At 47.0% G+C, this 26345-nt stretch overlaps 2 protein-coding genes across 2 annotated transcripts; one reads left to right on the top strand and one right to left on the bottom strand.

Moving 5' to 3' along the window:
* Positions 1–344: 344 nt before the first annotated feature.
* LOC136477689 (hydroxycinnamoyltransferase 2-like) lies at positions 345–7198 on the bottom strand. Its single transcript, XM_066475931.1, has 3 exons — positions 7044–7198; positions 6441–6875; positions 345–1576 (listed from the first exon to the last, which is right to left on the bottom strand). The coding sequence occupies exons 2-3, from the start codon at positions 6873–6875 to the stop codon at positions 671–673; spliced, it is 1341 nt and encodes a 446-aa protein (XP_066332028.1). The 5' UTR covers positions 7044–7198; the 3' UTR covers positions 345–670.
* Positions 7199–7540: 342 nt separating this feature from the next.
* On the top strand, positions 7541–25697 carry LOC136470288 (eukaryotic translation initiation factor-like). The gene is given in 13 exon segments (XM_066468183.1): positions 7541–7648; positions 13856–13927; positions 21227–21331; positions 21467–21656; positions 22541–22631; positions 22761–22848; positions 22933–23113; positions 23116–23241; positions 23244–23281; positions 23458–23700; positions 23979–24475; positions 24477–24595; positions 25276–25697. Coding segments are annotated over 13 exon segments (2202 nt in total). The 3' UTR covers positions 25620–25697.
* The last annotated feature ends 648 nt before the right edge of the window (positions 25698–26345 follow it).

The raw sequence follows: 26345 nt of genomic DNA, 5'->3' as shown, positions 1-26345 counted from the left end.
CTTTCTAGAACCCAAATTATTCAGCGGGCCCGTTTGGGATGTCTCAATTCGTCAACTAGTACACATGGCAAAGAAGGTCCAGTCATATGATCATGTCCAGACCAAAGTAATCATGCTGTACTTTCTCGATCGTCCAATAGAGCAGAGTACTGTAGTAGTATTAGTACTTTTCTTAGCTCCTGTTCGGCAGGCCGTAAACGATCATGGATTATAAGCTAGTATTTTTCTCTCACACCAAACCAGCCAAACCATTGGTTGGTCTCAATCGAACTCAGCGTTTTGAATCGCACCACTGTCCTGCACTCCCCTGCATATACCCCTTTATGCCTATATATACAAAAAGGTTCAAGAGGTAAGTTAATTAATCTTATTAATCTGTATCATTCAGAACGGATTAATAAATTGTTCATTCATCGTACAATTGCTGGGGCTCGTAAATCATACGGCACAAAAAGGCATACATACACCCTGCCCAAAGGGGGCAGGCAGGAACGGAAAAGTGTGCAGGAACTATGTGTGAAATCAAAGAATCTTGCTGCAACCTACTCCCTCCAGACTCCAGTAGTAAGCTGAAAAATCACCCTCCCTGCGCCTCTTGCTAGCGCTTCTGCTTCTTTGTGCTGCGCGTACTGGTTGGTACTGATGATGACTTCTGGGGAGGAGTTGGAGATCAGAAGTCGTAGATGAGCTTCCGGAACTTCTCCATGTGCTCCGCCTGCAGCGAGATGGCCACGGACAGGCTGCCGTCGCGGTTGGCGCTGGGGAGCACGAACGCGAGCCCCTCGTACGCGATGCCGCCGGGGCCCATGAACACGGGCCGGCCCCACCCGAAGTCCGCGTCGTGGATGGGCAGGCGCACCCAGCTGGTGAGCCCCAGGTTGGGGCACCGGAACGTGTGCGCCCCGCGGACCAGCGCCGACAGGTCCGGCTGCAGCTCCAGGTAGTCCAGCGCCGACCGGCAGTACCCGTCGTCCATCCGGTCCAGCGCCGCCTGGATCACGGACGCGCCCTCCGCCACGCCGGCCGTCACCGTGCCGGCGTTCGCCAGCGGCGTCGCCGTGAAGATCACGTTGCCGAAGTAGCCCTCCGGCAGCGGCGGCTGCAGCCGCTGCCGACCGTCCGTGGCGCAGTACAGCTTGGTGGGCTGGTCGGCCGGCAGGCCGCGCGCCAGGGACGCGCACCGCCACACGTGCGCCGCCAGCACCGCGTACGTGCTGAACCGCGGCGCGCCCTCGCGCGCGGGGAGCTGCGAACGCAGGCGGCTGAGCTCGGCGCGGGAGAGCTTGAAGATGGCCACGGCTGCGGGCGGCGTCGCCGTCTTGGCCGTGAGGGCCGCCTGTGGCGGCTCAGAGGACAGCATGGCGGGCGCCGGCTGGTACTCGATGTGCGGGTAGACCGGGGTCGGCGGGTCACGCGCGCGGAGGAGTGAGCGGTCAATGAAGGGCATGACGGCGATCGGGACGCCGCGGCAGAGGTCCGCCCACGAGTTGATGAAATGCAGGCCGGAGAAGCCGTCGGCTACGTGGTGCTGCATGCCAACGCCGATAGCCACGCCACCGCACTTGAAGTGGGTCACCTGCAGCAAAAACAAGAGAGCCAATTTTGGTTAGGTGCCGAAATTGACCTCCTTTTTTTTTAAGTATAAGCATTCTTTAACTTGTCCGGTTGTCCCTATCAAACGAAGAACACAAGACGAGAGCAGGAGACTGAAGTCCAAATCAATATACTCAATACGTATATACTAGATGCCGGTAGGTAAATGAATGAGATAGGAGGCAGGCAATCTTTCTTCTCTACCTACCGTAGAAAAGAAGTTTGGACTTGGAGCACGAAGGACCGACAACTAAGCTCAGGCCTATGATTTCGGGCTTGTTGGCTTTGAAGACTGGGAATCTTGCCTGGCCCAGGCACCTCACCCAGGCCGTCGATTTCCGGCGCCTGGGGCTGGATCAACCTGCCTGGGCGGGTGCCCCCGGGCCAGGTCTTCATCAGCCTGGGTCCAGATTGCTGCCTGGCTGCGCAGCTGCCTAGCAAGGCTTCAACCAAACAGCGACACACAGCCATCATCCATCAACTATACGGAAGTTTACTTGCATTGCCGATTAGTGTTACTGATTTTATAGTAGAAACAAGCATCTCAGAAAGATTTTTTTTTTCAGGCTCAGAAAGATACATCTAACTACCATGATGAAACAATCATCGCACCAAAACCGAATGGACTAGATTAATAAATTCTAACACCTTGCAAGTGGCAACTTCAATCCAATGTGAGTATGTAACCAAAACTCCAAGCGGATCCCACGTTTCTGTCATAGTACAATTTTGAATTGAATACTCCCCTCCATACCTAAATAAATCAATTCTTAAAATCCGTGCTAGTCAAGTTTTTTTAAGTTTGACTAACTTTATAATAAAGAATAACAACATCTATGACATAAAATGAGCATATTATAAAAATATATTCTATGATATATCTAATAATACTAATTTGATATCATAAATCTTAACGGTTTTTTCTAGAAATTCGGGTCAAAGTTTACAAAGTTTGACTTAAGACAACTCTAGGAATCTATTTATTCAGCGACGTAGGGAGTACCATTGTTGTCGGATTATTGCACAACCCACACCCCAACAATTGCAGAAAATCTAAAGTTTTGCTTGGCCAATCTTGGTGTTTCTTGGCACCTCGCTCGCTTCATGCTACGTTTTCACAATAGTTGAGGCCAGCCATAATCATGGATGCACAGCTAAATAGGGAGTACCATTGTTGTCGGATTATTGCACAACCCACACCCCAACAATTGCAGAAAATCTAAAGTTTTGCTTGGCCAATCTTTGGTGTTTCTTGGCACCTCGCTCGCTTCATGCTACGTTTTCACAATAGTTGAGGCCAGCCATAATCATGGATGCACAGCTAAGTATGGACCAATCACGAACGGTACTGTACTATACAAAGCAAGAGACCTGCAGATCAGAACAGAAGAAACCACCAAACTTTGCTTGCTGTCTCAAGAAAAGTCTAAAGCATCATCCTTCTGGCGCTTCTGTTGTTAGGCTATCATTTTCTTTGATCGAGCAAGCAACGCGTGCATGCTAAGCAAAGAACAACTAGCGCGCAACTACATTTGGCTGTTCGACGAAAGAAGCAACCCACTTTATTACTCATCACTCAGCATCATCAGCGTGGTTAGTGGTTACTGGGTCACACCTTGGCAAGTTGCCAGGTTCCCGCCTGCTGAATGATGACCTTGATAGCATCTGTGAACCTTAAACAAATACTCCCTTCGTTCAAAACAAATGCAATTATAGGCTTACGACAAGTCAAGGTTAAGTTCAGCCAAGTTTATAGAAAATAGTGTTGACATTTATATCTCCAAATAGATTTAACATAAAAATGTGTTTCACGATTAATCTAATGATATGTATTTAGTATCATAAATGTTTATATTTTTCGTATGGATTTAGTTAAATTTGAAATCGTTTGACTTCTTAAAGCAGAATTGCGTTACTTTGGGGGACAGAGTGAGTAAAAAGGAATTGTTTTTGTTTCCAATCCATGTGTGCTATCATGTGCAGCAGTTAAATGATATACAGTCAGTAGGTGCTAGGCACCTGTTCACTAGTCGAAAGAAATTGAAATCTTGCGAAATGGCAACCGGGTGGTGCCGGAATTGCTGGGAAGGCAAGCCAGGATAGACCATAGACATAGGTCATGGTCATACGCTTATGCATACTCGGGGTGGTAGCACGTTGCTGTCACGATAGTTTCTTTTCTTCTCGAAGGGAAAAGGATGTCATGTTTCGACCTAACAGCACCAACCATGGTATGGGACCATGGGAGGACCATGTTAGAAATCTATCTTATTCATTTTTCGTTGTCGTTTTCGTACTTACCATTGGTACAATTTTACCCCCAAAGACCTTATACGGAAAATGAGCTACTGTATGGTTTCCACGAATTCCATGAACACGAGCTCTAAGGCACTTCCAATGCATGAAACTATTAACAATTTTTATAACATAGGACATCATACCAAAAAACTATCCATCCCAATGCAAGATTTTCTACAGTACACGATATAAGTAGTGATAGAAATCATATTCGCTCTCCCAATGGGCTACGAGCAGTTTCTTGTCCATTAATAACCGTGAAGACCTAGTTTCTTAGTTAGACTTGGTTTCTTGAATTTTTCCTCTCTCTCCTCATTAAATCACTTGCCACGTCAGCAAATTGCCTACATGGCAGTGCAATTAATATCTATATAAACTATCATAATTTACACATTGTGAGTGCCCTAAGCTCCTTAAGAATCATTTAATGAACTAATGATTGTGCTAGGATGTTATAAAAAAGATTGTGCTAGGAGAATAAAACGAATATGTATTATATTTTTAGCTTTCTCCTGTGCAGTTTATAAGGCACGATGTTTGACTAGTAATTTAGCCAACAATCTTTAATTTTCACAATATAAACTTGATACATTAAATCTATAATCACATATATTATCCTATAATCATAAGTTTAATAAATAGACAAAGTGTAACTTGAAATCCGTGTCATAGCAAATTGTCATTATAAAAATTAGTAATATATCTAATAGTTAGATTCCTAGAATTCCAAAACTGGACGGAAAGGGAGAGAGAGAGAAGCTGGTGGAGGGGCAAACAGAGGAGGGACACAGAGGCTGCCCAGGGGGTATAAAGGGTGCCTAGAGGAGTTGAGGGACCAAGTGCTTAACATTAGGGGCAGGTTTTATAAAACTGTTGGAAGACCTTGTTCCCCTTTTTGCCAAAAAAACCGATTGGGAGTTGTTTGAACGAGATTTTTAAAGATCCTATAAACATTTTTTTTGGCATAAGATGCTCTAAACATTTAGACAGTACATATGGATTTTCAAGGCCAGGTGGTAACACAACAGTTTCACTCTCACAAATATTTCTCAAAAAAAGCACCGTGCTATTCTAGAAACGAAGAAATATGTTTTTAGTACTCCCTCGAGTTGTTTTTACAAGACATTAAGATTTCGAAGTATTTGAAGGCGTACTTTTTTCTCGACTATGCCATGAGGCATATTTTTTATTCAGAGGGAAAGAGATGTTTACAAAATGGTATTTGGGGATTACCACAAGCAAACGCACAAAGAACAAAGAAGATTACCACATGGTAACAATTTGCAACCCAAAGCCACATGCTCGCAGGCACCCGCATCCATCAGAGAAGGTTCAACAGCAACCTCAGGCACGTCTTTCAAGGCTTACTTTTACAATTGACTTCTCTACAATATGTTATTATTATAATTGTTACAAAAGTGAAGTACTGAAAGGCACGCAAGTACGAACCTACTGATGTGATGGTAACGATCTACAATGTTTTACCTTTTCAAATTATATATTTTCTGGCCGTTCGCTGGTCTGGTTTAGACCGGTCAGCCGGCTATTCCCCTCAGTTTACTGTTTACCAAATCAGTATAACAGTGTTTTTCTTTCACAACAATTCAGTTGGAATAGTATTTGGGACAGCATGTGAAGGATGAAAAGGCAGGGAGCGTTTTTCTTTTCGAAACACAGTACAAACGCAGACTTTTGCAAAACACCAAACCATCGTTATCGCTGACAGATTAACTTATAGTACGTGGTAATTAAATGTGGCACAGCACCGTCAGCACGCATTATTCAACGCCTATTTGACTACAAGTACGATTTCTTTTATGGAGCAGTGCTATATGACGGAACGGAACCCTTTGCAGGCTTGGTCGCATTTTTATGAGGCTTGGTCCAGTGTAAGGCCCCGTTTAGATCCAAAAATTTTTGGATTTTGGCTCACTGTAGCATTTCGTTTGTATTTGGTAATTAGTGTCTAATTATGGACTAATTAGGTTTAAAAGTTTCGTCTCGCGATTTCTCGACCAACTGTGTAATTAGTTTTTTTTTTCGTCTACATTTAGTACTCCATGCATGTGCCGCAAGATTCGATGTGACGGTTACTGCGCAAAAATTTTTGGATTCTAAACAGGCCCTAAGTGTTGGACTCTCTCTTTCTTTTCTCGAGCTCTTCTTCCATAAATGTAAGATCTGAAGATCGTCCTTTCAATCCTCGGCTGTCGCAGGAATGGAGCAACGTCAAGCAGGCTTGACAGCTTGTCTCCACGCGAACCGATCCGCGTCGGCGTCGGCGCCGGCGCCCGCGGCCCGCCGCTATGTCGTCTCGTCCACACGCCGCACATGCACGGATGCACCCACCCAACAACTGTGACGCGTCTACCTACGTTGACCCAGTCGTTGTGCGCTGGCGGCGACTCAGATAACCTCGATCTCCTCACGCAAACCCCACTCTGTTTCGCCTTTCGACTTTCAACCCTTCCCCGATCAAATCATCAAAATCCTAGTGAATTGCAAGACCCGAACCTCGGAGGTCTTAGGGGGGTGGATCGATTCCTTACCTGGAGCACGAGCAGCGGGAAGGAGGTGTCGTCAGAGAAGTCGACGGTGGGGATGAGGCGCTTGAGCTCCATGGTGGGCGCGAAGTCGCCGAAGTAGTCGATGGTGGCGTCGGGCGCGTCCGCCTCCTGGAACAGCACCCCGCCGGCGTTGCAGTCGATCTCGACGCGCCCGTCCTCGTCGCGCGCCAGCCGCCCCGCCATCGGGTAGAAGGGCACCAGCGCCTCCGCCAGCGCGCGCCGCATCCGCGCCCCGTCGAAGAAGCTGCCGTCCGGGGCCGTCAGGTCGTTCCCGTCCGCGTCCCTGCGGCGGAAGAAGTAGACGCTGGGCGTGTGGAACCGCGGCACCACCAGGTCGGGCCCCGAGTTCCAGAGCCGGCGACGCGGCGTCTCCGCCGCCGGGTACACCATCTCCGACCCCCGCACCGTGATCTTCATCTGCACCGCGACACAAGACCCCCACCGCGTTATTATTCGTATTATACACAGTCGAATTGATTGAATTTGATCCCCCGATCGACCCATCGGAGCGCCTCGTGCCCAAATCCAGGCGGGAAGGAAAGGAAAGAAAGACGAGTAGGCGAGGCGAGGCCAGCAGCAACCAACCTTGCGCGAGCAATGGAGGAGCACGGCGGATCTGGGACGGACGCGAACTCGAGCTCAACGTGACCGCCGCGGTGTAAAGGCAGGTAGCGTTAGGTAGTGGTGCTCGGGGATAGCTCTTGGTGGAGAGCTGGTGAGCTAGCCGGGGGTGGAGCGCCTTTTATAGCCAGGCAGCCGTGCGCGCAACCCCCGGTTTCCTTCCTTGTCGTGCTCCATGAATCTGTGCCCGAGTCTCGTTTTTTCTTTTTCTTTTTTATGAGAAAAAAAATCCCGGGCGTTTGGTGGGATGGATGACCAGCGCGGAAAGCAACAGCGGGCGCCGGAGGGTGGGGGTTTGGCGGTTGGATTTGGCAAGGAGGCGTGGTGTGCTGCGCTGGTGCTGGGACCCTGGGTGGACGCGGTCCACCCAACCGGACGCTGGACGCGGGAGGCCGGGAGCCGGTGACCTGCCCCGGCCCCCGATCCGATGAGGTCCGCGCCCCATCAGCAGCGACAGAGGAATGCACGACGGCGGTGCGGGGGCACGCATGCTGCACTGCACGCACTTGGAACTTTGGAAGGCCGACCGCGCGCGCCGCGTCTCGGCCGTCGCATGCCGGCTCGACCTGGTCTGTCCATGCAGTGATCAGCAGCGGCGACGCCGTCCAGGTTTTTTATTTGTGAACGTGAAGATGACTCTGTTCAGAGAGATTCTATGTTTCAAGGGGATGATTTCACTGGAATTCCTGGTGAACAATATAATGACCGCTTCAATGGCGTGCATGCACGTCAGACATTGTTTTGATTTTTCGATGTCGAGGTGGTGTGTTAGTTAGACCTGGTACCCTGGCCCCGCAGTGGTGGTCTTTACAGGTTACTTGGTTTTAATAGTACAGTACTCCAACGAGGCTGATGACTGCCAGCACCTATCATGCATGATTTTTGTCGGTGGGCTATTATAGAAAAACGGCCGATGCTGATGCTGATTTGTTGTGAGAGAAAAACATTGTTATTTCGCTGAAACGGTACGGTTGAACCATGTTCGCTTGAACTTATCAGCCGTACCGTTTCAGCGAACTGCTGCTGCAAGATTTTGATTTGTTTAGGAATCAATCGAAAAAGTCAGCACACGCTTTACGCTATATATTGGCACAAGGCAGCAGCACCAGCCAGCAGCAGGCAAATAAGCAAGCAGCTGTGCTGTTCTGAACTTGTGCTTTCTTTGGCCTGTCCGAAATTCTGGTCTAGTGATGCGTTACAGGTTACAACGCATAGGCATAGTTACCACTCATCAGGAGTGCAGAGCAAGCAAGCAGCCACAGTGATACACGGCTGTAGTCAAGCGTAAATCTCAGTGCGTTTGGTGAGAGAAATGGCAAGATAATGCATATGCGGTGGCTCGAGTTACTTGTGGCGGGTCGTTGTAACGTGCAGCGCGGCACCCGCCGTCGTACTATATATATATATACACATACAGTAGGTTTAATAACTATCGGTCCGTTCGTCGGTTGGTTTCTGGACTTATAAGTCTGGCTGATGTTAGTTTGTTATGCTGACTGAAATCAATAAACAAACATGTTATATATATATAAATATATAAACCGCCGCTAGGAGCCGCAGTCTGTTTGGCTGGGCTTATACGATCGTGGATTATAAGTTGGAACAGTATTTTTTCACACTAAATCAGTCTACAGTAAAAAAAATCTACTATCATTTACCACGAAATGAACCGGCCAGAGGCGATCATCGTCCTTCGTCAGATCCGAGTCAGGGTGAGGTCACAGGCCTCGTGCGGTCATGCAATGCTCATGGAGTCATGGTAGTTGGTGGCGGTAGAAAGAAACCGTGCTCTCCATTGCTGGTTGCTGAATAAGCTGCCACATGGCACGTGAACTGAGAAAGAGGGACGCGCGTGTGTCCGTAGTCATACCAGTCGACTGACCTACCGGAGATGGCGCAAGGAAGGGAGCCGTGGTGGGGTCAAGTGCAGAAGTGCATTCAGCAAGTCGCGTGAGAGAGTCGGGACGGAAAAAAAAAGACACGCGGGAGTGAGTTGGTGTGAGAACAAATTCTCTAAAAAAGGTACGAAGCTCTCTACCTATTCGTGACTCGTGAGTCGTGAGAGAAGAAATGAGCCCTTGTTTAGTTCCATCTCAACTTCCAAAAAGTTGCTACAGTACCTGTCATATCGAATGTTTGTGGCTTGTGCATGGAGCATTAAATGTAGACGAAAAGAAAAACTAATTGCACAGTTTGGTGGGAAATGGCGAGACGAACGTTTTAAGCCTAATTAGTCCATGTTTGAACACTATTTGTCAAATAAAAACGAACGTGCTACAGTAGCCCCAAAATCCAAATTTCTCCAACTAAACAAGGGCTGAGAGGGAAGATTTGGAGACCTCTACAAATAGGGACTTTGAGTTAGAATTCTACTAGTTCCCATCCCCAGCCCCTCTCTACATGGTTTCCAACCCTAGCCCCTCTACAAATCGATTTTTAGAGACAGTTGGACAGTCGCCCATACAAATGTTGGTTCGTGGATGCGGAAACTTAGATGCTTCCTAGCTACCTCTATAGAAGCCGTCTATAGTAGTGGTGAGCCTCTGCGCCAAGACAAGTGTGCCGCTGCAGGATGCTTCGTGTTTCGTCCTTGGGCAGTAGAGCCTCGCTGCTGCCATCCTCTCATGTGTGTGGACATGCGCGCGGTGACAAGGTGAGGGGCGGCGAGGCGACGATGGTGTGCGCACTACGCTGGACAATAAAGACGGTGGGCTCCGAGGTGTGGCGTTACCGGCGTCGCGACGCTACGGGAGGCGAGGATGCGTACTAGCAGCGAAGACGATGCGGCGGGGCAACGCTATGGGCGGGTACGATGCTGTTCATGGGAGTGTTCGGCTGGTCGTTTCAGCCAGCTTATTTGCTGGCTTATAAGTCATGATACAATATTTTTATCTCTCAAAAAATCAGCCATACAAATCAGCACCAGCGACTTTACCACCAGTCGAACACTCCCCATGGCAACAAAGACGATGAGCGCCCTACTACTATCTAATTAGGGAATTATGCAGTTGTTAGAGAGGTACCGATTTTGCATGATATGGCATCTGATTACATGCGATCTAATTGTGCTAGAGGCGAAAATCTCCTACAACTAAAAAGAACAAAGTGTGGACATTTTTTGGTGCGGCATTTGTTTTGGTTCGTCCGTCTACCCATGCTTGCGATCCCACGACATCTCCCGCATGCATAATTCTTCTTGATTAAATATTGCCTGTCACGTGATAGAGGAGTCACGACAAAATAGGAAGTAGAAAATTATTGTGCTATCTATATACACATTGCATGTTTGCATGCACCAGCATACATGACAACGAGTAAAAGGAAAGAGAATTAACACAGAAAGAAATAGAATTAAGACAAAAGGAACCTCTTTGTATTTCTGAGAACCTTACAAATCTACCTACATTTAATTACCTTCTCTCTTTGCATTTGCAAAAAGGACACCTTTTTCCTTCTTTTATTTGGTTTCACGCTCAAGTGTTCCATCGCCCTCGCTTGTTGTTTCAGGTAGCGTGTCCATGCGTTGCTACGGGACAACTAAATTTTTTGTACTAAAAGCACACGGATCGCACGATAAGATAACAATACTGTTAAATAAAGTAATATTTAATTTAAAAGGCAAAGTTTATGAAATTAACACAGTCACGGAGAGCGCGGCGTCGCAGGCTCACAAACTCTATTGTATAGATTTTTTTCGTGATATGGCTAAGATAATATTTTATATCGGCAGAAAGAATTCTCCGATATTTATTTCTTTCATGCGCCAATAAATCTATGAATAAGTTCCGCTGCATCTCCATATAATCTTGTACACACAGGTTCGAGTATATATGTAAATATTAGTGCCTGTCACATGGATAATACTGCGTGTCTTAAAAAAATCTCTCATAAAATTTTAAAATAAAGTATGTTATACTCACCGTATAAATATGTGTGGCTTTAGGACTATTCCACACAGATATATATTGTAGAATAAGGTATCCACTTGAGTGTCTGTTCCAAGATGTTGAATTAGGTGTTGTAATTCTTAATTTCGACATATTTTTTAGGTCAAGGCAACCAATGATGATACTTTTCTTAGTGGTGCATAATTTTATGGTGCACCTCTTGACTATCTGAGTAATGACAAGTTAGCACTGCAAAGGCTCAGAAAAGCTGTTGAGAAGGCCAATGTTGAGTTTTTCTCCACTATGCATACTAAAACCTGTGTCCCCGTTTATCATTGCCGGTGCTTTTGATGCAAAGCAATTCAATATTACCATGATCAGATATAAGTTTGAGTCTCTTGTGAGCAATCTCATAGAGGGACTCTCATCATTTATGTGATCTGCCTCAAGGATATTAGCAGGACGATGGATCCATGTTGGAATGCTGCACCAAAAAGTATCCACGTTTTGTCCACGATTTATTTCCCATGAATACTTGCAGGTACTATGATAACACTAACTACACCAAATAAAATATTAGAGAGAATTTGCATTGCCTCTAGAAGTATTTATTTATTAAGTTCTTTGGACTCTACAGGTAGTTTTGAAATATCTATTTACATGTCTTACCTGGTATTCGAATTCAAAATTTTATAGTTTAATTAGAATATTTAGGTGATTGTATATATATAATATTCAATACAAGAATAATCAATGCATGATCTTCTTGAAAGATTTCTGCACTATAAAGACATCTTCATTTTTCATGCATGCCCGTGCTAACGCTACGGTAAAAATAAAAGGACAATATATCAATTAAAAAATAAAAACAAAACTCATGCTCAAAATCAAATAGATAAATTATGGATGCTTGAATTTTATCATCCATTATCTACCGGCGTACCTATAAAATAGACTGAATAAACAATTAAACATAGATAGAAAACTAAATTAACGAAAGGATCATTGCAAGACATCAATCATCTTATAGTTTCGGACAATATCGTAAAGCTACTAAAAACTGTAACCGTGCCCTCACTTTAAACATTGTCCACATAAATGGATTACAATGAAAGAAATGGATATCGAAGATTTCTTTCTGCCAATATAAAATATTATCTTAGCCGCATCATGGAAAGGCCTATAAAGTAGAGTTTGTGAGCCTGCGACGCCGCGCACTTCATGACTGTGTTAAATTCATAAACTTTGCTTTTTGGATTAAATGTTACTTTAACGTTGGTATTTAATTTTTACAGTATTGATATGTTGTCGTGTGATCCGTGTGTTTTTAGTATAAATTCTTAGTTATCCCGTAGCAACGCACGAGTACGCTACCTAGTAAACATAATTAACGCAAACGTTTAACGCTATGAACGGATAACGATATATGAAGCCAAACCAAACGCAATCTATGAATGATAGATCAATCAATCAATAATTCCATATACTCCCATGTATCGAACACATATGCATGCTACGGCACGAGTGCATTATCTACTCGTTTAGGCAGACCTGGCCACCTGGGGACCAATAGTTCCGTATATGTTGTACAACTGTACCAAGAGGATTTGTCCATCCGTCGCTCGGGTGTTTTGGCTTCTGAGAACACTCGATTTTTTTTCTTCACCGAATTCTCCCCCCCCCCCCACGCGCCGCAGCCGCTCGTCGTGGCGCAGTAGGGCCTCGTCGGAGCTCCGCGGCCACGGCCATGGTGCTCCGGCGGTGAGACCTTACGTCACTCGCGGTGACCTCCTTCCCCTCATCCCGCCACTTTCATGGCCATGGAAGCCCCCGCCTCGACCTAGCCCGACCGCCTCCTATATCGCCAGAATCCTAACAGCCGCCCTTCCGTTGTTCCCACCGCTTGGCCGACCAACCTCCTCCGAGCTCCTACTAAGGGTCCGTTTGGTTGGATTTTTGGCCTCAAAAGCCAAAAGCCCAACCAAATGGGCTGCTTTTTCAGGTGACTTTTTCAGAAGCAGCTGCTTTCCGTAGTACAGTTTTGAAAGCTGGTTTGACCCTGCTTTTGGCTTTTGGGTTTCTGCTTTTCGAAATTGATGGAATAAAAAGCTCTTCCATAGTTGTTTCAAGAGAAATAAAGATAGAAGGTATATTTTATACTTGTTTAACCAAACAGCTTTCAGCTTTTCTACAGCTCACAGCCCACAACAGCTTTTCCACAGCTCACAGCCTACAACAGCTTTTTTCCACAGCCACAACTCAACCAAACACACCCTAAGTTCGTCAGAGTTGGAGAAGAAGAGAAAGAGAGAAAAAGAAGAGAAGAAACAAAATCTGAGTGTTGAAACACTCGTGGTGTATAGCATTTTCTGTGCCAGAATACACTCCAACGGGGCACCACTGAAAGCACAGCCAACACTGCCCAAATAATCAACCTGCCCCACTGCTGTTGGATACCTGCCCGTCCAACGCAGCCAACACCTGCGAGGCGGCCTCCAGACTCCAATGCCGCCCGCCCTGGACGCTACACCGCCCTTGCGCCAGCACCGCGTTGCCGGGCGGTGGAAGAAGAAGCGCTCCCCGTCGGCGCCGCCCCCGGCTCTCCTGTAGGTTTGTTCGATCACGTGGGTCACTGACTCGCGAGGAATCCAAGATCTCCGACGACAGTAAAACACTGAAAGCAAATGATATACTCAAGTTAGATGCCTATGTGGGCCAAAGAAATGGTCCTCTACTCAAGTTTCCTTGTTTGACCAAGTTCGAAGTGCATGTTGTTGGTGCATTTGTGTGTATGTGTTGCTTCTCGTCCAATTAATTCTGCATGCAAAGGAAGAATATTTGTTGTATCCTTGTCTTTGCCTTTCTGACTTGCGTAATAATGCACTGCAGCTTGGAGATTCACGTTTTGAGCCTCTTGAGCGTGTTCGGTACACAAGAGACCAACTCCTTGAAATGCGTGAGGTACTTATTCGTTCTTACTCACTCTCGGTCTGATCGCTGGTTGGTTTCTGGGCTGGTTTGGACTGGTTGGTGCTGGTTTATTGTGAGAGGAAAATACTATTGGCTGACTGGTTTAGGCTGGCTGAAACCAACAAGCGAACAGGCTGTCTGTTTATCTAGCTGTTTATTTCATTACATGAAACAGTGAAAGTAACTCCTGACGCCCCTTGGGTAACCATACCCAACTCATAGCATATCATGTTGTAATGATGTAATCATTTGCTCCCTCTGAGAGCTAGGAGCCTAGGAAGTGGAAACAACACTGTCTTCACATAATAGAATTTTTCTTTTATTTGTCAGCAAACATCTATTTGTGTTATCTGTTTTTTTCTTGTCAAATATGAAAGGCAAGAAAACAAAATCTATTGGTAATTCAGGGAGGTGTGCGTTAATAATTGAAAATTTTGAAGTAATGAAATGGATTCTATATTTATCTAAACTTCAATTCTCATATCCTATTGATTATCAAATGATGGCACTGCCTATACTAATATGTATTATATATGTAAATAGGAAAAGTGAGGTTATCTGGTGTAGTGTATTCATCATCTTTCATGCCATTTAAGCAACCAGTTGATTTAACTCTATCCTAGCCTACCCTAGCCAACTTGCTTTGGACTAAAAGACTTTGCTGTTGTTGTGGTACTGCAGGCTGCACTTATCTTATTTATTATTACTACTGTTACTCTTACAAATACTTCTGTTTTATGCACTTTTTATTGCTTTTACTGGGTTTCATGTCGGGCCTACCCAACTTGTGTGGGAGTAAAGTCTTTGAATTTAATTCTTGCATTCAGGGAAGAGTGCCGTTCACAACATTGGCTGTTGATTTCTGTATCATAGTGTTTGGGAGTACATTTTAAGACCTTTTTTTATACAAAAAGCTGGCCCACAATGCCACTTTTGTGAGTGGACATGAGCAAGGTTTTTGAGGCATTGTAGTGTCGTGTGGTGTTTGTTGGCCCTCAAGATCACCGGCTCGGGCGAGTGAACCACTCCGTCGATCTTGCCGAGCACCCACTAGTGTTGCCGAACACCCATTAGCCATGCCGACCACGAACAGTCGTTGTCCGTCCCCACACACTATGACCAGAGCTAGAAGAAGAAGGGAGAACAGAGCAAGCACGTAAAATACAAGACATCAGCGTTGGCCGAAGCCCTGTCTGTGAGATGGCAAATCTGAACTCATTTTACTGAGTTGCCGTGGTAGTCTATTTATACAACTCTATCTATCTAGTCCTAATACAGCCCACATGCTGTAACAGTAACTAGATAACATACAGGGCTGACTCTGCGCCGGCCACTGCATGGCTACAGTGCTGTAGGTGAGCCGTGCGGCGCCTACACCTGCAGCGGCTACAGTATCACAGCAGGAGGCCTTTTCGACGCCGCCTTCCCTTACTGTGTTCACACAAGGTAACAGTAGATTAGCTAACAATCTTTCCCTAATCCTACTGCTAACCCTTGTACCCCCTCCATGCCGATCATCTCCTTCAGCTCCATGAGTCGAAGTCGTCCGAGCGGCTTGGTGAGGACGTCCGTGAGTTGCCGACCTGTTTTGACGAACTCGATGACAATATGCCCTCCATCGACACAGTCTCTGGGGAAGTAGAACTTCACGTCGATGTGTTTGCTCCGGTCGTGCAGAACCGGATTCTTCACGAGGGCGATGGCGGGCTGGTTGTCCACCATCAGTGCTGGTGGGTGAGCTTCCACGCCGGTCAGCTCGCCCAGCAGCCAGCGTAGCCACACAACTTGGCACGCCGCTGTGGCCGCCGCTACGTACTCTGCCTTGCACGTAGATAGCGCCACCACCTTTTGTTTCAGCGACAGCCATGAGATTGGGGTCGACCCGAGGAAGACGAGCACGCTAGAGGTGCTCCGTCGCCCATCGATATCCCCTGCCATGTCTGCATCGCTGAACACCGTGAGCTGCAGCCTACTCCCGCCAGTCTTTGGGAAGATGATCCCATGATTCACCGTTCCCTTGACGTAGCGCAGTAGCCGCTTTACCGCAGCCTAGTGATCCTCTCTAGGATCCTCCATGAAGCGACTGACGTAGCCCACGGCGAACGCAATGTCCGGCCTCGTGTGGACTAGGTAGCGCAGACCGCCGACGATGCTTCGGTAGAGTGTTGCATCCACCTTCGCCGCGGTACTGGCCTTCATCAGTTTCAGCCGCTCCTCCATCGAAGTCACGCATGGCTTGCACTCCACCATGCCGCTCCTCTCCAACAGCTTGGAGGCAGCTCCTCCTTCCCCCGTCGTCGCGTGTAGAGCGCGTGCTCGGTTGCGCACCTTTGAAACCCAAACTCGCCCAGCGTGGCGTCAAGCTTGGCGTTCCATGCTTGGAGGGCTTGTCGCAGCCCGTAGAGCGCCTTGCGCAGTTGGAGCACCCTGTGCTCCTCTCCCTTGACGGCGAACCCTGGAGGTTGCCTGACAAAGACCGTTTCTGCCAGCTCGCCATTGAGGAAGGCCGATTTAACGTCCAAATAATAGACGCGCCAGTCCTTTGCTGCTGCCAAGGCTAGTAGCAAATGAACCGACTCCATGTGCGCTACTGGTGCAAAGACCTCCTCGAAGTCGATGCCCTCGCGCTAAACAAAGCCTCGAGCGACGAGGCGTGCCTTGTGCTTGACAATGGCGCCGAGCTCATCCCGCTTGACTTTGTACACCCACTTCAGGCTGATCGGACGGCATCCTGGAGGTGGATCGACGAGCTGCCAAGTCTCGTTTTCCTCGATCGCCTTCATCTCCTCCAGCATCGCCCGTCTCCAATTTCCATCACGCTCGGCTAGCGCGAACGTGGGTGGTTCCTCTGCACTGACGAGTAGCAGCTCTGCGTCGTTGAGCAGCCTACCCACCAGACCTGAGGGACCTGTGCCGCCGACAATGTCGTCCAGCCTACGGAACCGCACCTCCTCACCTTCGTGGTAGGTGTCCACGAACTCAGTGATATCACTTGGGGGTGAGGCGAACTCGATCGACGTCGATGGAGTTCCCTATTCCGCCGGAGTGCCCTGCATAGCACCTGAAGTGCTCGGCACTGCTTCTGGACTGCTCATCATAACTCCTGCAGTGTTCGGCCACACTGTAGGAGTGCCCAGCCTCAGTCTTGTAGTGGTTGGCACCACTACAAGACGTCTTGACCCCACCATGGGAGTGCTCGACACCTGTTCTGAAGTGGTCGCCACCACTGCAGAACCACCTGGCACCACTCCTGGCGTACTCGATATCCCTCCAGAAGTGTTTGGCTCTCCTCCCGGAGTGCTCGGCATCCCTCCCAAAGTGCTCGGCACTGCCCCAGGAGTGCTCGACTCTACCGCTGGAGTGCTCGGCGCTCCTCCCGGAGTGCTCGGCACCTCTTCCCTAGTGTCTCAACCACCGTGGATGACCAAGTGCTCGACGATGAAGGTGTTGGTGAAGCTGCCAGCTTCCCCCATGCTCGGACTGCTCTAGTCCCAAGCTGCCTCCTCGTCGAACACGACGTTGCGCGAGACTAGCACCTTATCTCCGCGTGGGTCGTAGAGCCGGTACGCCTTGGTACCCTCCACGTAGCCTAGGAACACCATCGGTGTGCTCCTGTCCTCCAGCTTGGTGGGGTTTGGCTTCGTCTTCCTAACGTGGCCGATGCAACCGAATGTCCGGAGAAAGGACACGCTTGGCTTGCACCCATACCAAGCTTCGAACGGCGTCTTGCCCGTCAGGGCCTTGGTCGGAGCACGGTTGAGGATGAACACCGCTGTGGTCACCGCCTCTCCGCAGAACTTCGTCGGCATGCCTTTGGCCTTCATCATGGATCAGGCCATGCCGACCACCGTCTGGTTCCGTCGCTCCACCACGCCATTCTGTTGTGGCGAGGACAGCGCAGTGTGGTGTTGCCCCACACCCTAATCCACGTAGTATGTAGCAAACTCAACTGAAGTGAATTCACCACCACGACCAGTCCTCAGCACGCGGAGCTTCTTGCCGCTCTCGGCCTTCGCGCGCGTCTTGAACTTCTTGATCGCCGCCGCCGCTTCGTCCTTGCTCGTCAGGAGTTGCAGCCACATGTAGCGACTACAAACATCCATGAGTAGGAGGAAGTACCGCTGACCACCGCATGTCGTAGGCGTGATCGGCCCGCAGAGGTCACCGTGAACGAGCTCGAGAGCTTCCTTTGCGCGATACTTGGCCGCCTTTGGGAAAGGTAGCCTCCTCTGTTTCCCGGCCAGGCAGCTGTCACATAGCTCACCTTTGTGCTTGATGTGGGGTAGTCCTCGGACTATCTTCTTTAGCCGACCAAGCGCGTCAAAGCTGAGATGTCCGAACCAGGTATGCCACATCCACGGTTCCTCAGAGTGCCTTGCCGCTAGGCACACCGGCTGCTCTACTTTCAGGTCGAGCAAGTACAACCGGTTCAGGGACCTCTTCACCTTGGCAAGAAGTCGCTGCTCCCGGTCCCTGATCCTAAGGACGCCGTCCTTGATCAGTACCTCGCTACCGCGCTCATCTAGCTGACCAATGCTGATGATGTTGTAACACAGCTGCGGGATGTAATATATATCCGTTAGCGCGCGGTGCTCCCCGTTCTGGCATCTAAAGATAATGGTGCCACGCCCTTGCATAGCCACCCTTGAGCCATCACCAAACTTCACCGTACCAGTAACATCGCCGTTGAGCTCGGAGAAGGATTCCTTGGAGCCTGTCATGCGGTTGCTGGCACCAGAGTCCATATACCACCGCTGCTCCTGGTCAGCACCCACACGCCCGAGGTGAACTTGGGCGCGCGGTTCATCGAGGTTGACGGTCTTCAAGGCCCTCCCAGGTCCTTCCACCATCGTCGCCTCTTCCTTACCCTCAGCCTCGACGTCATGCAGTGCACAGAACGTCACCATCAGGATATTGGCCTCATCCTCGTCATCGGCTTGCGCTAGGTGAGCCTGAGCCTTCTTTTCCTGCTTGCGGTTTGGGCACTTCCGTGCCCAATGGCCCATATTCCCGCAACGCCGGTAGGTGTTGGGGTCGACCTGCTTCTTCTCCGAAGAAGCCTTGCCGCGGTGCTTGCCCTTGCCACCGCGACTGGAGGAGGCTGCCATCCCAGAGTTCCTTCGAGCAGCCCACTCCTCTTCCGTCAGCAGGAATTTCCCGCTGTCCTTCGTTGCTGTCGCCTGCTCCAGGCGCTCGTCCACTGCCCGCAGATGGCCTATCGCATCCTCAATGGTGAGGGTGGACTAGTCCAGTATTGTCTCTATGGAGAGAGCGATCTGGATGTACTTTGCCGAGACGGAGTGGAGGTACTTGGAGACCGCCTCCTCTTCGTCGATTGTGACGCCATGGCTCTTCAGCTTGCTGATGAGCGTCTGCAGGCGGAGGGAGAAGTCCTCCACCGTTTCACCATCCTTGAACTTGAGGAGGGCGTACTCCTGCTTTAGAAGCTGGGCCGTTGCCTTCTTTGCGCGGTCGGAACCGACGCGCATCGCCGCAATAGCCTCCCACGCCTCCTTAGCCGAGCTCTTTGTCCCCAACGACTCCCTATACTCCACCGGTACAGCAACGAGGATAGCCTCCAACGCTAACATGTCATCTTCCTTATTTTCGGTGCCCTTGTCAACAGCATTCCAGAGCCGTCGGGCTCTGAGCTTGACCTTTATGGTCACCGACCACTCTCCATAGTTGGTGCGAGTCAGCGTCGGCCAACTGGTGCCGCTGACCTCCCGCACCGTGCGAACAACGACCTCCCCTCGTGGCTGGGCAGCCACAGCAGTGCCACTATTGTCGCCCAACTCAGAACCGTCCGTCGTCGCCATCGGTTAGTCTGGCGATGGCGCTTGTACGGCTCTGATACCACTTGTTGGCCCTCAGGATCACCGGCTCGGGCGAGTGAACCACTCCGCCGATCTTGCCGAGCACCCGCTAGTGTTGCCGAGCACCCACTAGCCGTGCCGACCACGAACAGTCGTTGTCCGTCCCCACACACTATAACCAGAGCTAGAAGAAGAAGGGAGAACAGAGCAAGCACGCACAATACAAGACACCAGCGTTGGCCGAAGCCTTGTCTGTGAGATGGTAAATCTGAACTCGCTTTACTAAGTTGCCGTGGTAGTCTATTTATACAACTCTATCTATCTAGTCTTAGTACAGCCCACATGCTGTAACAGTAACTAGATAACATACAGGGCTGACTCTACGCCGGCCACTGTATGACTACAATGCTGCAGGTGAGCCGTGCGGCGCCTACACCTGCAGCGGCTACAGTATCACAGCATGGGGCCTTTTCGACGCCGTCTTACCTTGCTGTGTTCACACAAGGTAACAGTAGATTAGCTAACAGTGTTTAGGCCTCTACGGTACGCCTGGACACCTACGTTAGGGATCGGAATGGGCTAACCTGGCCCTGGCCTTGGACCCAACCCTATGGCCTCAAGACTAATTTTAGGGGCCATGGGTCGATCGATCTCACCTAAAAAAAACTATGGCCCCCAGACCCAATGGGTAGCATAGGTCAGCCCAAATGTTTCTCGGCTATCATGGACTATGAATACTATCAATGCTTGTACAAAAGAATACAATATTGAAAAGTACCATGATAACACATTAAGATTATTAGCAATGCATCAAATTAAAAAGCTTGCAAGTGAACCATGATTTTAATTTTATCTATTTTCACTATCAAAATATGATAATCTCCGATTGACTTCTAAGCATAGACGTGTTTACAACTTATATGACCAACCGTGCTTATTCGGAAAAATGAAGAAAACCAACAAATTTTAGAAAAGGTTGACATGTGACAATTGGGTCGACGCATCTTACCCATTGGGTCAATAGGTTCTGTCTCTATCGGCCCATTTTAGACTTTGAGGCTGACCCATGTGACCCATTGGCCTTACTTTTGTGGGTTGGTTCAACTACCCAATGGGTTGCTCCGGTCCATTCCCATCCCTAGACTAGGTGACGGTGTAACTAAAACCTTGTTATCTTGTGATGCTGGGTGTATGCCTGGACGACTAGGTGACACCTTATAAATCATGGATCTGAGCAATGTTGGGAAAACTGATGGCACATCTTAGTTTTGGTGGCATCTTAAGTTCCTAAGCTGCATAAAGAAGCAGTGTTGGTCAATAGTTGGTTGATAGAGGGGGCGTGATATTTATCGTTATATTACTATCAGTTATTGTATGCATCTCCAAATGATTTCATATCATGGCGCGTGTGTTTTCTGTTCCTCTTCCTGAAACGGTATCGCTTAGTCCATGTTTTGGTTAAATTACTTTGCAGATTCTTGATATAGCTAAGGAAATCTTGAAACTTCAGCAAGAAATTAATGTAGAACTTCTTGGAGAGGAACGCGAGGATCAAAGTTGGGCTCGCAGTGACTCAAATGTGAGAACTCTTCCATTTACTTTTAAGATGGGAGCTTTTGTTACTTCCTTCACACTGCTCTAATTTTCCTCAGTGTTGCATGTAAGATCACCTGATTATACTATCCCTTGGGTGCTTTATCATGTCCGATGATAGGTACAAACTCAATCACATAACCGCTATACTGAGACAGACAGTCGTGACTGGCGTTCACGTTCTCAGACTTCCCCAGTTGTTAGTGAAGAGAAGTCATGGGATAAAATCCGTGAAGCTAAAGAATCTCGTGTTTCAGGTGGAAAGCAAGAGCAATTAAGCTCCCAGTTTCCTGCTAAATCTCAGGTATCTTGAAACAGAGTACTAACATCTGTCCTATCATGTTTTTTTCCCAGTGGATTCTGCAATCATTTATTTAGGCTGAGCTCCCTTGTTCTGTTTGTGTATGTCACTGTGTATTTTTTTGTAACTATTATGCTAAATGACAACTCTGTAGATATTTGTGTATATGATTTTTTAGAAAAAAAAAATTATAGAGGAAAAGTGCCTTTTATGCATTCACATTATCACATGCGGTTGCAACTTGCAAGCAGTGATTGATTTGTAAGCAACTCGGCAATTGTCGCATAAATAAGCATATATACAATGTAAATGCTTAATTGCTGTATGGATTTTGTCTGATTCAAACCTTAGCCAGGCACATGCTAAATGTTCTAATGTTTAGATGACCAGCTCAAATTCGCATAATAAAATTTGAACATGTGAACTATTTGTTGTGTGATATTAGAATGAATGCCACATCCACATAACATTTCAAGTACATTAATCAACAGCACATATATTTGGATGCTGCACAAGCAAAGCTGCTGCAAAACTAGCACATGACCATCTAATTATTTGCATGTCATACCAAAATGGATTCTCTAACATTCCTGATTTATTTTACATCATACTGGTCCCACCTAGGGATGAAAACGGTATGGATATTTTTCGATCGTATTCGAAACCGAATTCGTTTAGAGGGGTTGAGATCTGTCCGTATCCGAGTCTGGATATCCAACATCCGATACCGTATCCGTATCCGAATACTCAAATCACATATTTATGATGTCGATATCCAATCGTATCCTATCCGACATAGTTGACACTATCCGTATTCAAATCCGAATCCGGACAGAAATATGAAAACAAATGTAATATCGGTGATATCCGTCCGTATCGTTTTCATCCCTAGTCCCACCCCTGCTCTTATCAAGGCTGAAGTCCCATGGTCAGTCCGGAGAGGAAATCTCTCTGAAAAGGAGAGAGTTCTTAAAACCGTGAAAGGGTACTGTTTGATTTCAGACTTTTTTTTTTACCTTTCTGGTACTTGTATCACTATTTTGTTTTCTATACTATTGTGTTCAGAAGTCAAATTTGTTTGGGTTTCTTTAAAAAATATTTATTCATGGTACAGAATACTGAACAAATTGAGGCCAGAGAAGTTTGACCTTCTGAAGGGCCAACTGATAGAAGCAGGAATTACTACAGCTGATATTTTGAAGGTTTGTTTATTTCTACTTCTTTATTCTGCTGGCTTTATTGTTATCAGTTCCTTGTGATTGACCTCTTTTCTCCTGTCTGTTCAGGATGTTATTACTCTAATATTTGAGAAGGCTGTATTTGAGCCCACATTCTGTCAGATGTATGCTCAGCTATGCTTTGAACTCAATGAAAGCCTCCCATCATTTCCTTCTGAAGAGCCTGGTGGTAGAGACATTACATTCAAACGTGTACTGTTGAACAATTGTCAAGAGGCATTTGAAGGTGCTGGAACCTACGGGCTGAGGTAGCAAAATTGACTGGTCCAGACCAAGAGATGGAGAAACGTGATAAAGAAAGGCTTGTGAAGCTTCGAACACTTGGAAACATTCGCCTTATCGGCGAGCTGCTGAAGCAAAAATGGTGACAGAGAAGATAGTACATCACATTGTTCAGGTACTTACATATTTAATCCTGTGTATTCTTCAGCTGGGTAGTTATAGCTGGGTCTGAAGTGATCCATTTTCCCCCAATCCATCTGTGGGAATAGACTTCTAGACTGGAACACCTTTCTCCACATACATTGTGTTTTATCACTGTCAAATATTTTCTAATTCATTTGCTGTAAGTAGGAGTTGCTGGGTTCTGATAGCAATTCTTGCCCTGCTGAGGAAAATGTCGAGGCCATCTGTCAGTTTTTCAACACAATTGGCAAACAGTTGGATGAGAACCCAAAGTCTCGTCGATTTAACGATGTCTACTTCAACCGTCTAAAGGAGCTTACAACTAATACTCAATTGGCACCGCGTTTGAGGTTCATGGCACGAGATGTCCTTGATCTCCGTTCAAACAACTGGGTGCCTCGACGTGAGGAGGTAAATGTCTCAGCTCCGATCTTGAAATGTATTTGCATTAGTGTTCTGTGTGCCAGGATCTACTATATATACACTAGTGTCTTGTAAAATAAAGGGAATAAAACATACATTGCAAGTTGAAGATACATGTTCCACATGCTTGATAGTTGGCCACGACACTAGTCTATTTCAGTGCGATATGCCTTTCTCCATGAACCAGCGCTTGCTATTCTTACGCACAAACTGGGTTGAATTTTCTAGTTTTCACTGACTCTGGTATGTTGTTATTTCTTTCTCAGATAAAAGCCAAGAAAATCAGTGAAATTCATACAGAGGCAGAAATGAAACTTGGATTGCGAAACATGAGGAATGGACGAACTGGTACTGGAGGGCCACTCTCACCTGGAGCTTTCCCAATGAATGGACCTGGAACTGGTGGCATGATGCCTGGCATGCCTGGAGCGAGAAAGATGCCTGGAATGCCTGGGTTAGATGATGATAATTGGGAAGTTCCACGTTCTAAATCCACAACTGACTCATTCTGCAGCCACACCCAGCTGGTGAATAAGCCACCGTCTGTCAATTCTAAACTACTTCCTCAAGGCAGTGCAGCACTAATTAGTGGGAAGACAAGTGCACTTGTGGGCAGTGGTGGTCCAATATCCCGTCCTTCAAGTTATTCTCCGGGACTTGCACCAGCTCCATCTGTAGCTCCTGTAGTTGTGAAGCCAGCTGCTGCTCCCAAGTCAAACTCTGCTGGTCTAGAAAAGAAGACCATCTCTCTTCTTGAGGAATATTCTAGATGAAGCACAGCAGTGCATTGAGGAGCTCAAGAGTCCTCATTACTACCCAGAAGTTGTTAAAGAGGCCATCAATCTTGCTCTTGACAAAGGTGCCAGTTCCATCGATAACTGTGGTTTCTATAGCACAAGAAATCATCTATAGAAATTACCTTCCACAGTGAAAGTGTCTTTGTGTAATAATTATTTTCTCTTTCTCTCTCCAACTCTATCTTCTTCCTCCAATGAGAGTGTGGCACGAGCCCCCTGAAAATCGGTGGTTTCTCCCCAATGGCGATTTCATGGTTTCTTAGTGCATTGGGTCAAGAGAAGACCTGATTTCTTCATGAGGAAACAATTTCTAAGATTTTTGCTCTCTTTCTTCATTAATTACGTTGCCATGTCAGCATTTTGCCTACGTGGCAAGTCATTTAATGAGAATAGAAACCATCATCAATACAGTCCCAATGAAAGAAACTAGTAGTTTTTATAACATAGAATACCGCACAAAAAAGTACTGCTTTCCGACCCATGGTTTCTATGAGTAATAATTATTTTCTCTTTCTCTCTCCCAACTCTATCTTCTTCCTCTAATGGGAGTGCGGCACGAGCCCCCTGGAAACTGGTGGTTTCTCCCCAATGGCGATTTCATGGTTTCTTGGTGCATTGGGTCAAGAGAAGACCTAATTTCTTCATGAGGAAACTATTTCTAGGATTTTTGCTCTCTTTCTTCATTAATTACGTTGTCATGTCAGCGTTTTATCTACGTGGCAAGTCATTTAATAAGGATAGAAACCATCATCAATACACCATTGAGACTGCCTTAAGCTACTGGAATACCTTCACAACAAGAATACTTTCAAGACGGCAGACTTGGAAACTGGATGCTTGCTTTATGGGTCTCTTCTGGATGATCTTGCTATCGACCTTCCGAAAGCTCCAGCACGCTTTGGTGAAGTTATTGGGCGGCTAATCATGTCACGTTGTCTGGGTATTGGAGTTCTTGAGGATACGCTAAAGAAAATGGAGGATACCTTCTTCCGCTCAGCGGTTTCCAAAGCTGCAGTGAAGACCACTGGCGCAAATCCATCGGGTCAGGCAATCTTGAGCTCACATGTTACTGAAATGGATGCTTGCAACAATCTTTTATCCTTGAAATAAATGGCATAAAACTTATCTCAGATAGTTGTTCATCTAGTTTCACCTTGAGGAAATTACAATGCCAGTATTGAGAAAAAACCATTTGTGAGCTGTATATTTTTTTAGAAGTCATATGTGAGCTTATTGTTTGGACAGTGACGAAATGAAACTTGGGTAAGCCACAAATTTTGCTCGCTTGTAACGGTAGGTTAATTTTTTTTTTTTTACTTCTGTTGCCTGAGATGAAAGGCTTTAACCTGATCCTATTTGTCTTATTAATGTCATTACTATTTTTTTGTGCTCCCAAATTGTGTAACCTGTATTGTATTTTGGGAAGTATTCTTTGGGATACAACTACGTTGAGTACGTGAAATGTTGACATGGTACACTACGATTCTTGTGTGATGACACCTTTTGTTTTACCCCTCTGATATCCTTCGAATTGGGGTTTGCTGAAGTTAGCTCGTCCGTACACGAGTGTAAACTAGCAGGATCACAAATTGTCCTGGGGGAAGCAGGAAGATGGTGTGCTACACCATAGTCAAATAGGCAACCTAAGGGGAAACAGTTACCTATTATGACCTGTGGGGAAACTACCATTACGAGATGGCATTACCCAAACCAATTGGGTGTCTCAACAGATTGGCTGTTGATGTTATCAACGTAAAGATCTTAACTTTACTCTGATGCGTATTGAACTTTGAGAGCCTCAATTCTGGTCTCATTCTGAAAATTGCATCGGTGCAA

This window comes from Miscanthus floridulus, chromosome 8, assembly GCF_019320115.1.
Source record: "Miscanthus floridulus cultivar M001 chromosome 8, ASM1932011v1, whole genome shotgun sequence".
Lineage (NCBI taxonomy): Eukaryota > Viridiplantae > Streptophyta > Magnoliopsida > Poales > Poaceae > Miscanthus > Miscanthus floridulus.
The sequence above is the reverse complement of the archived record's forward strand: the minus strand, read 5'-3'. Positions and strand labels throughout refer to the sequence as shown.

Coding starts and splice junctions, on each gene's coding strand:
- LOC136477689 (XM_066475931.1), bottom strand. CDS start 6,875: ATGAAGATCACGGTGCGGGGGTCGGAGATGGTGTACCCGGCGGCGGAG. Junction 1,577..6,440: donor TCCCGCTGCTCGTGCTCCAG/GTAAGGAATCGA, acceptor TTTTTGCTGCAG/GTGACCCACTTCAAGTGCGG.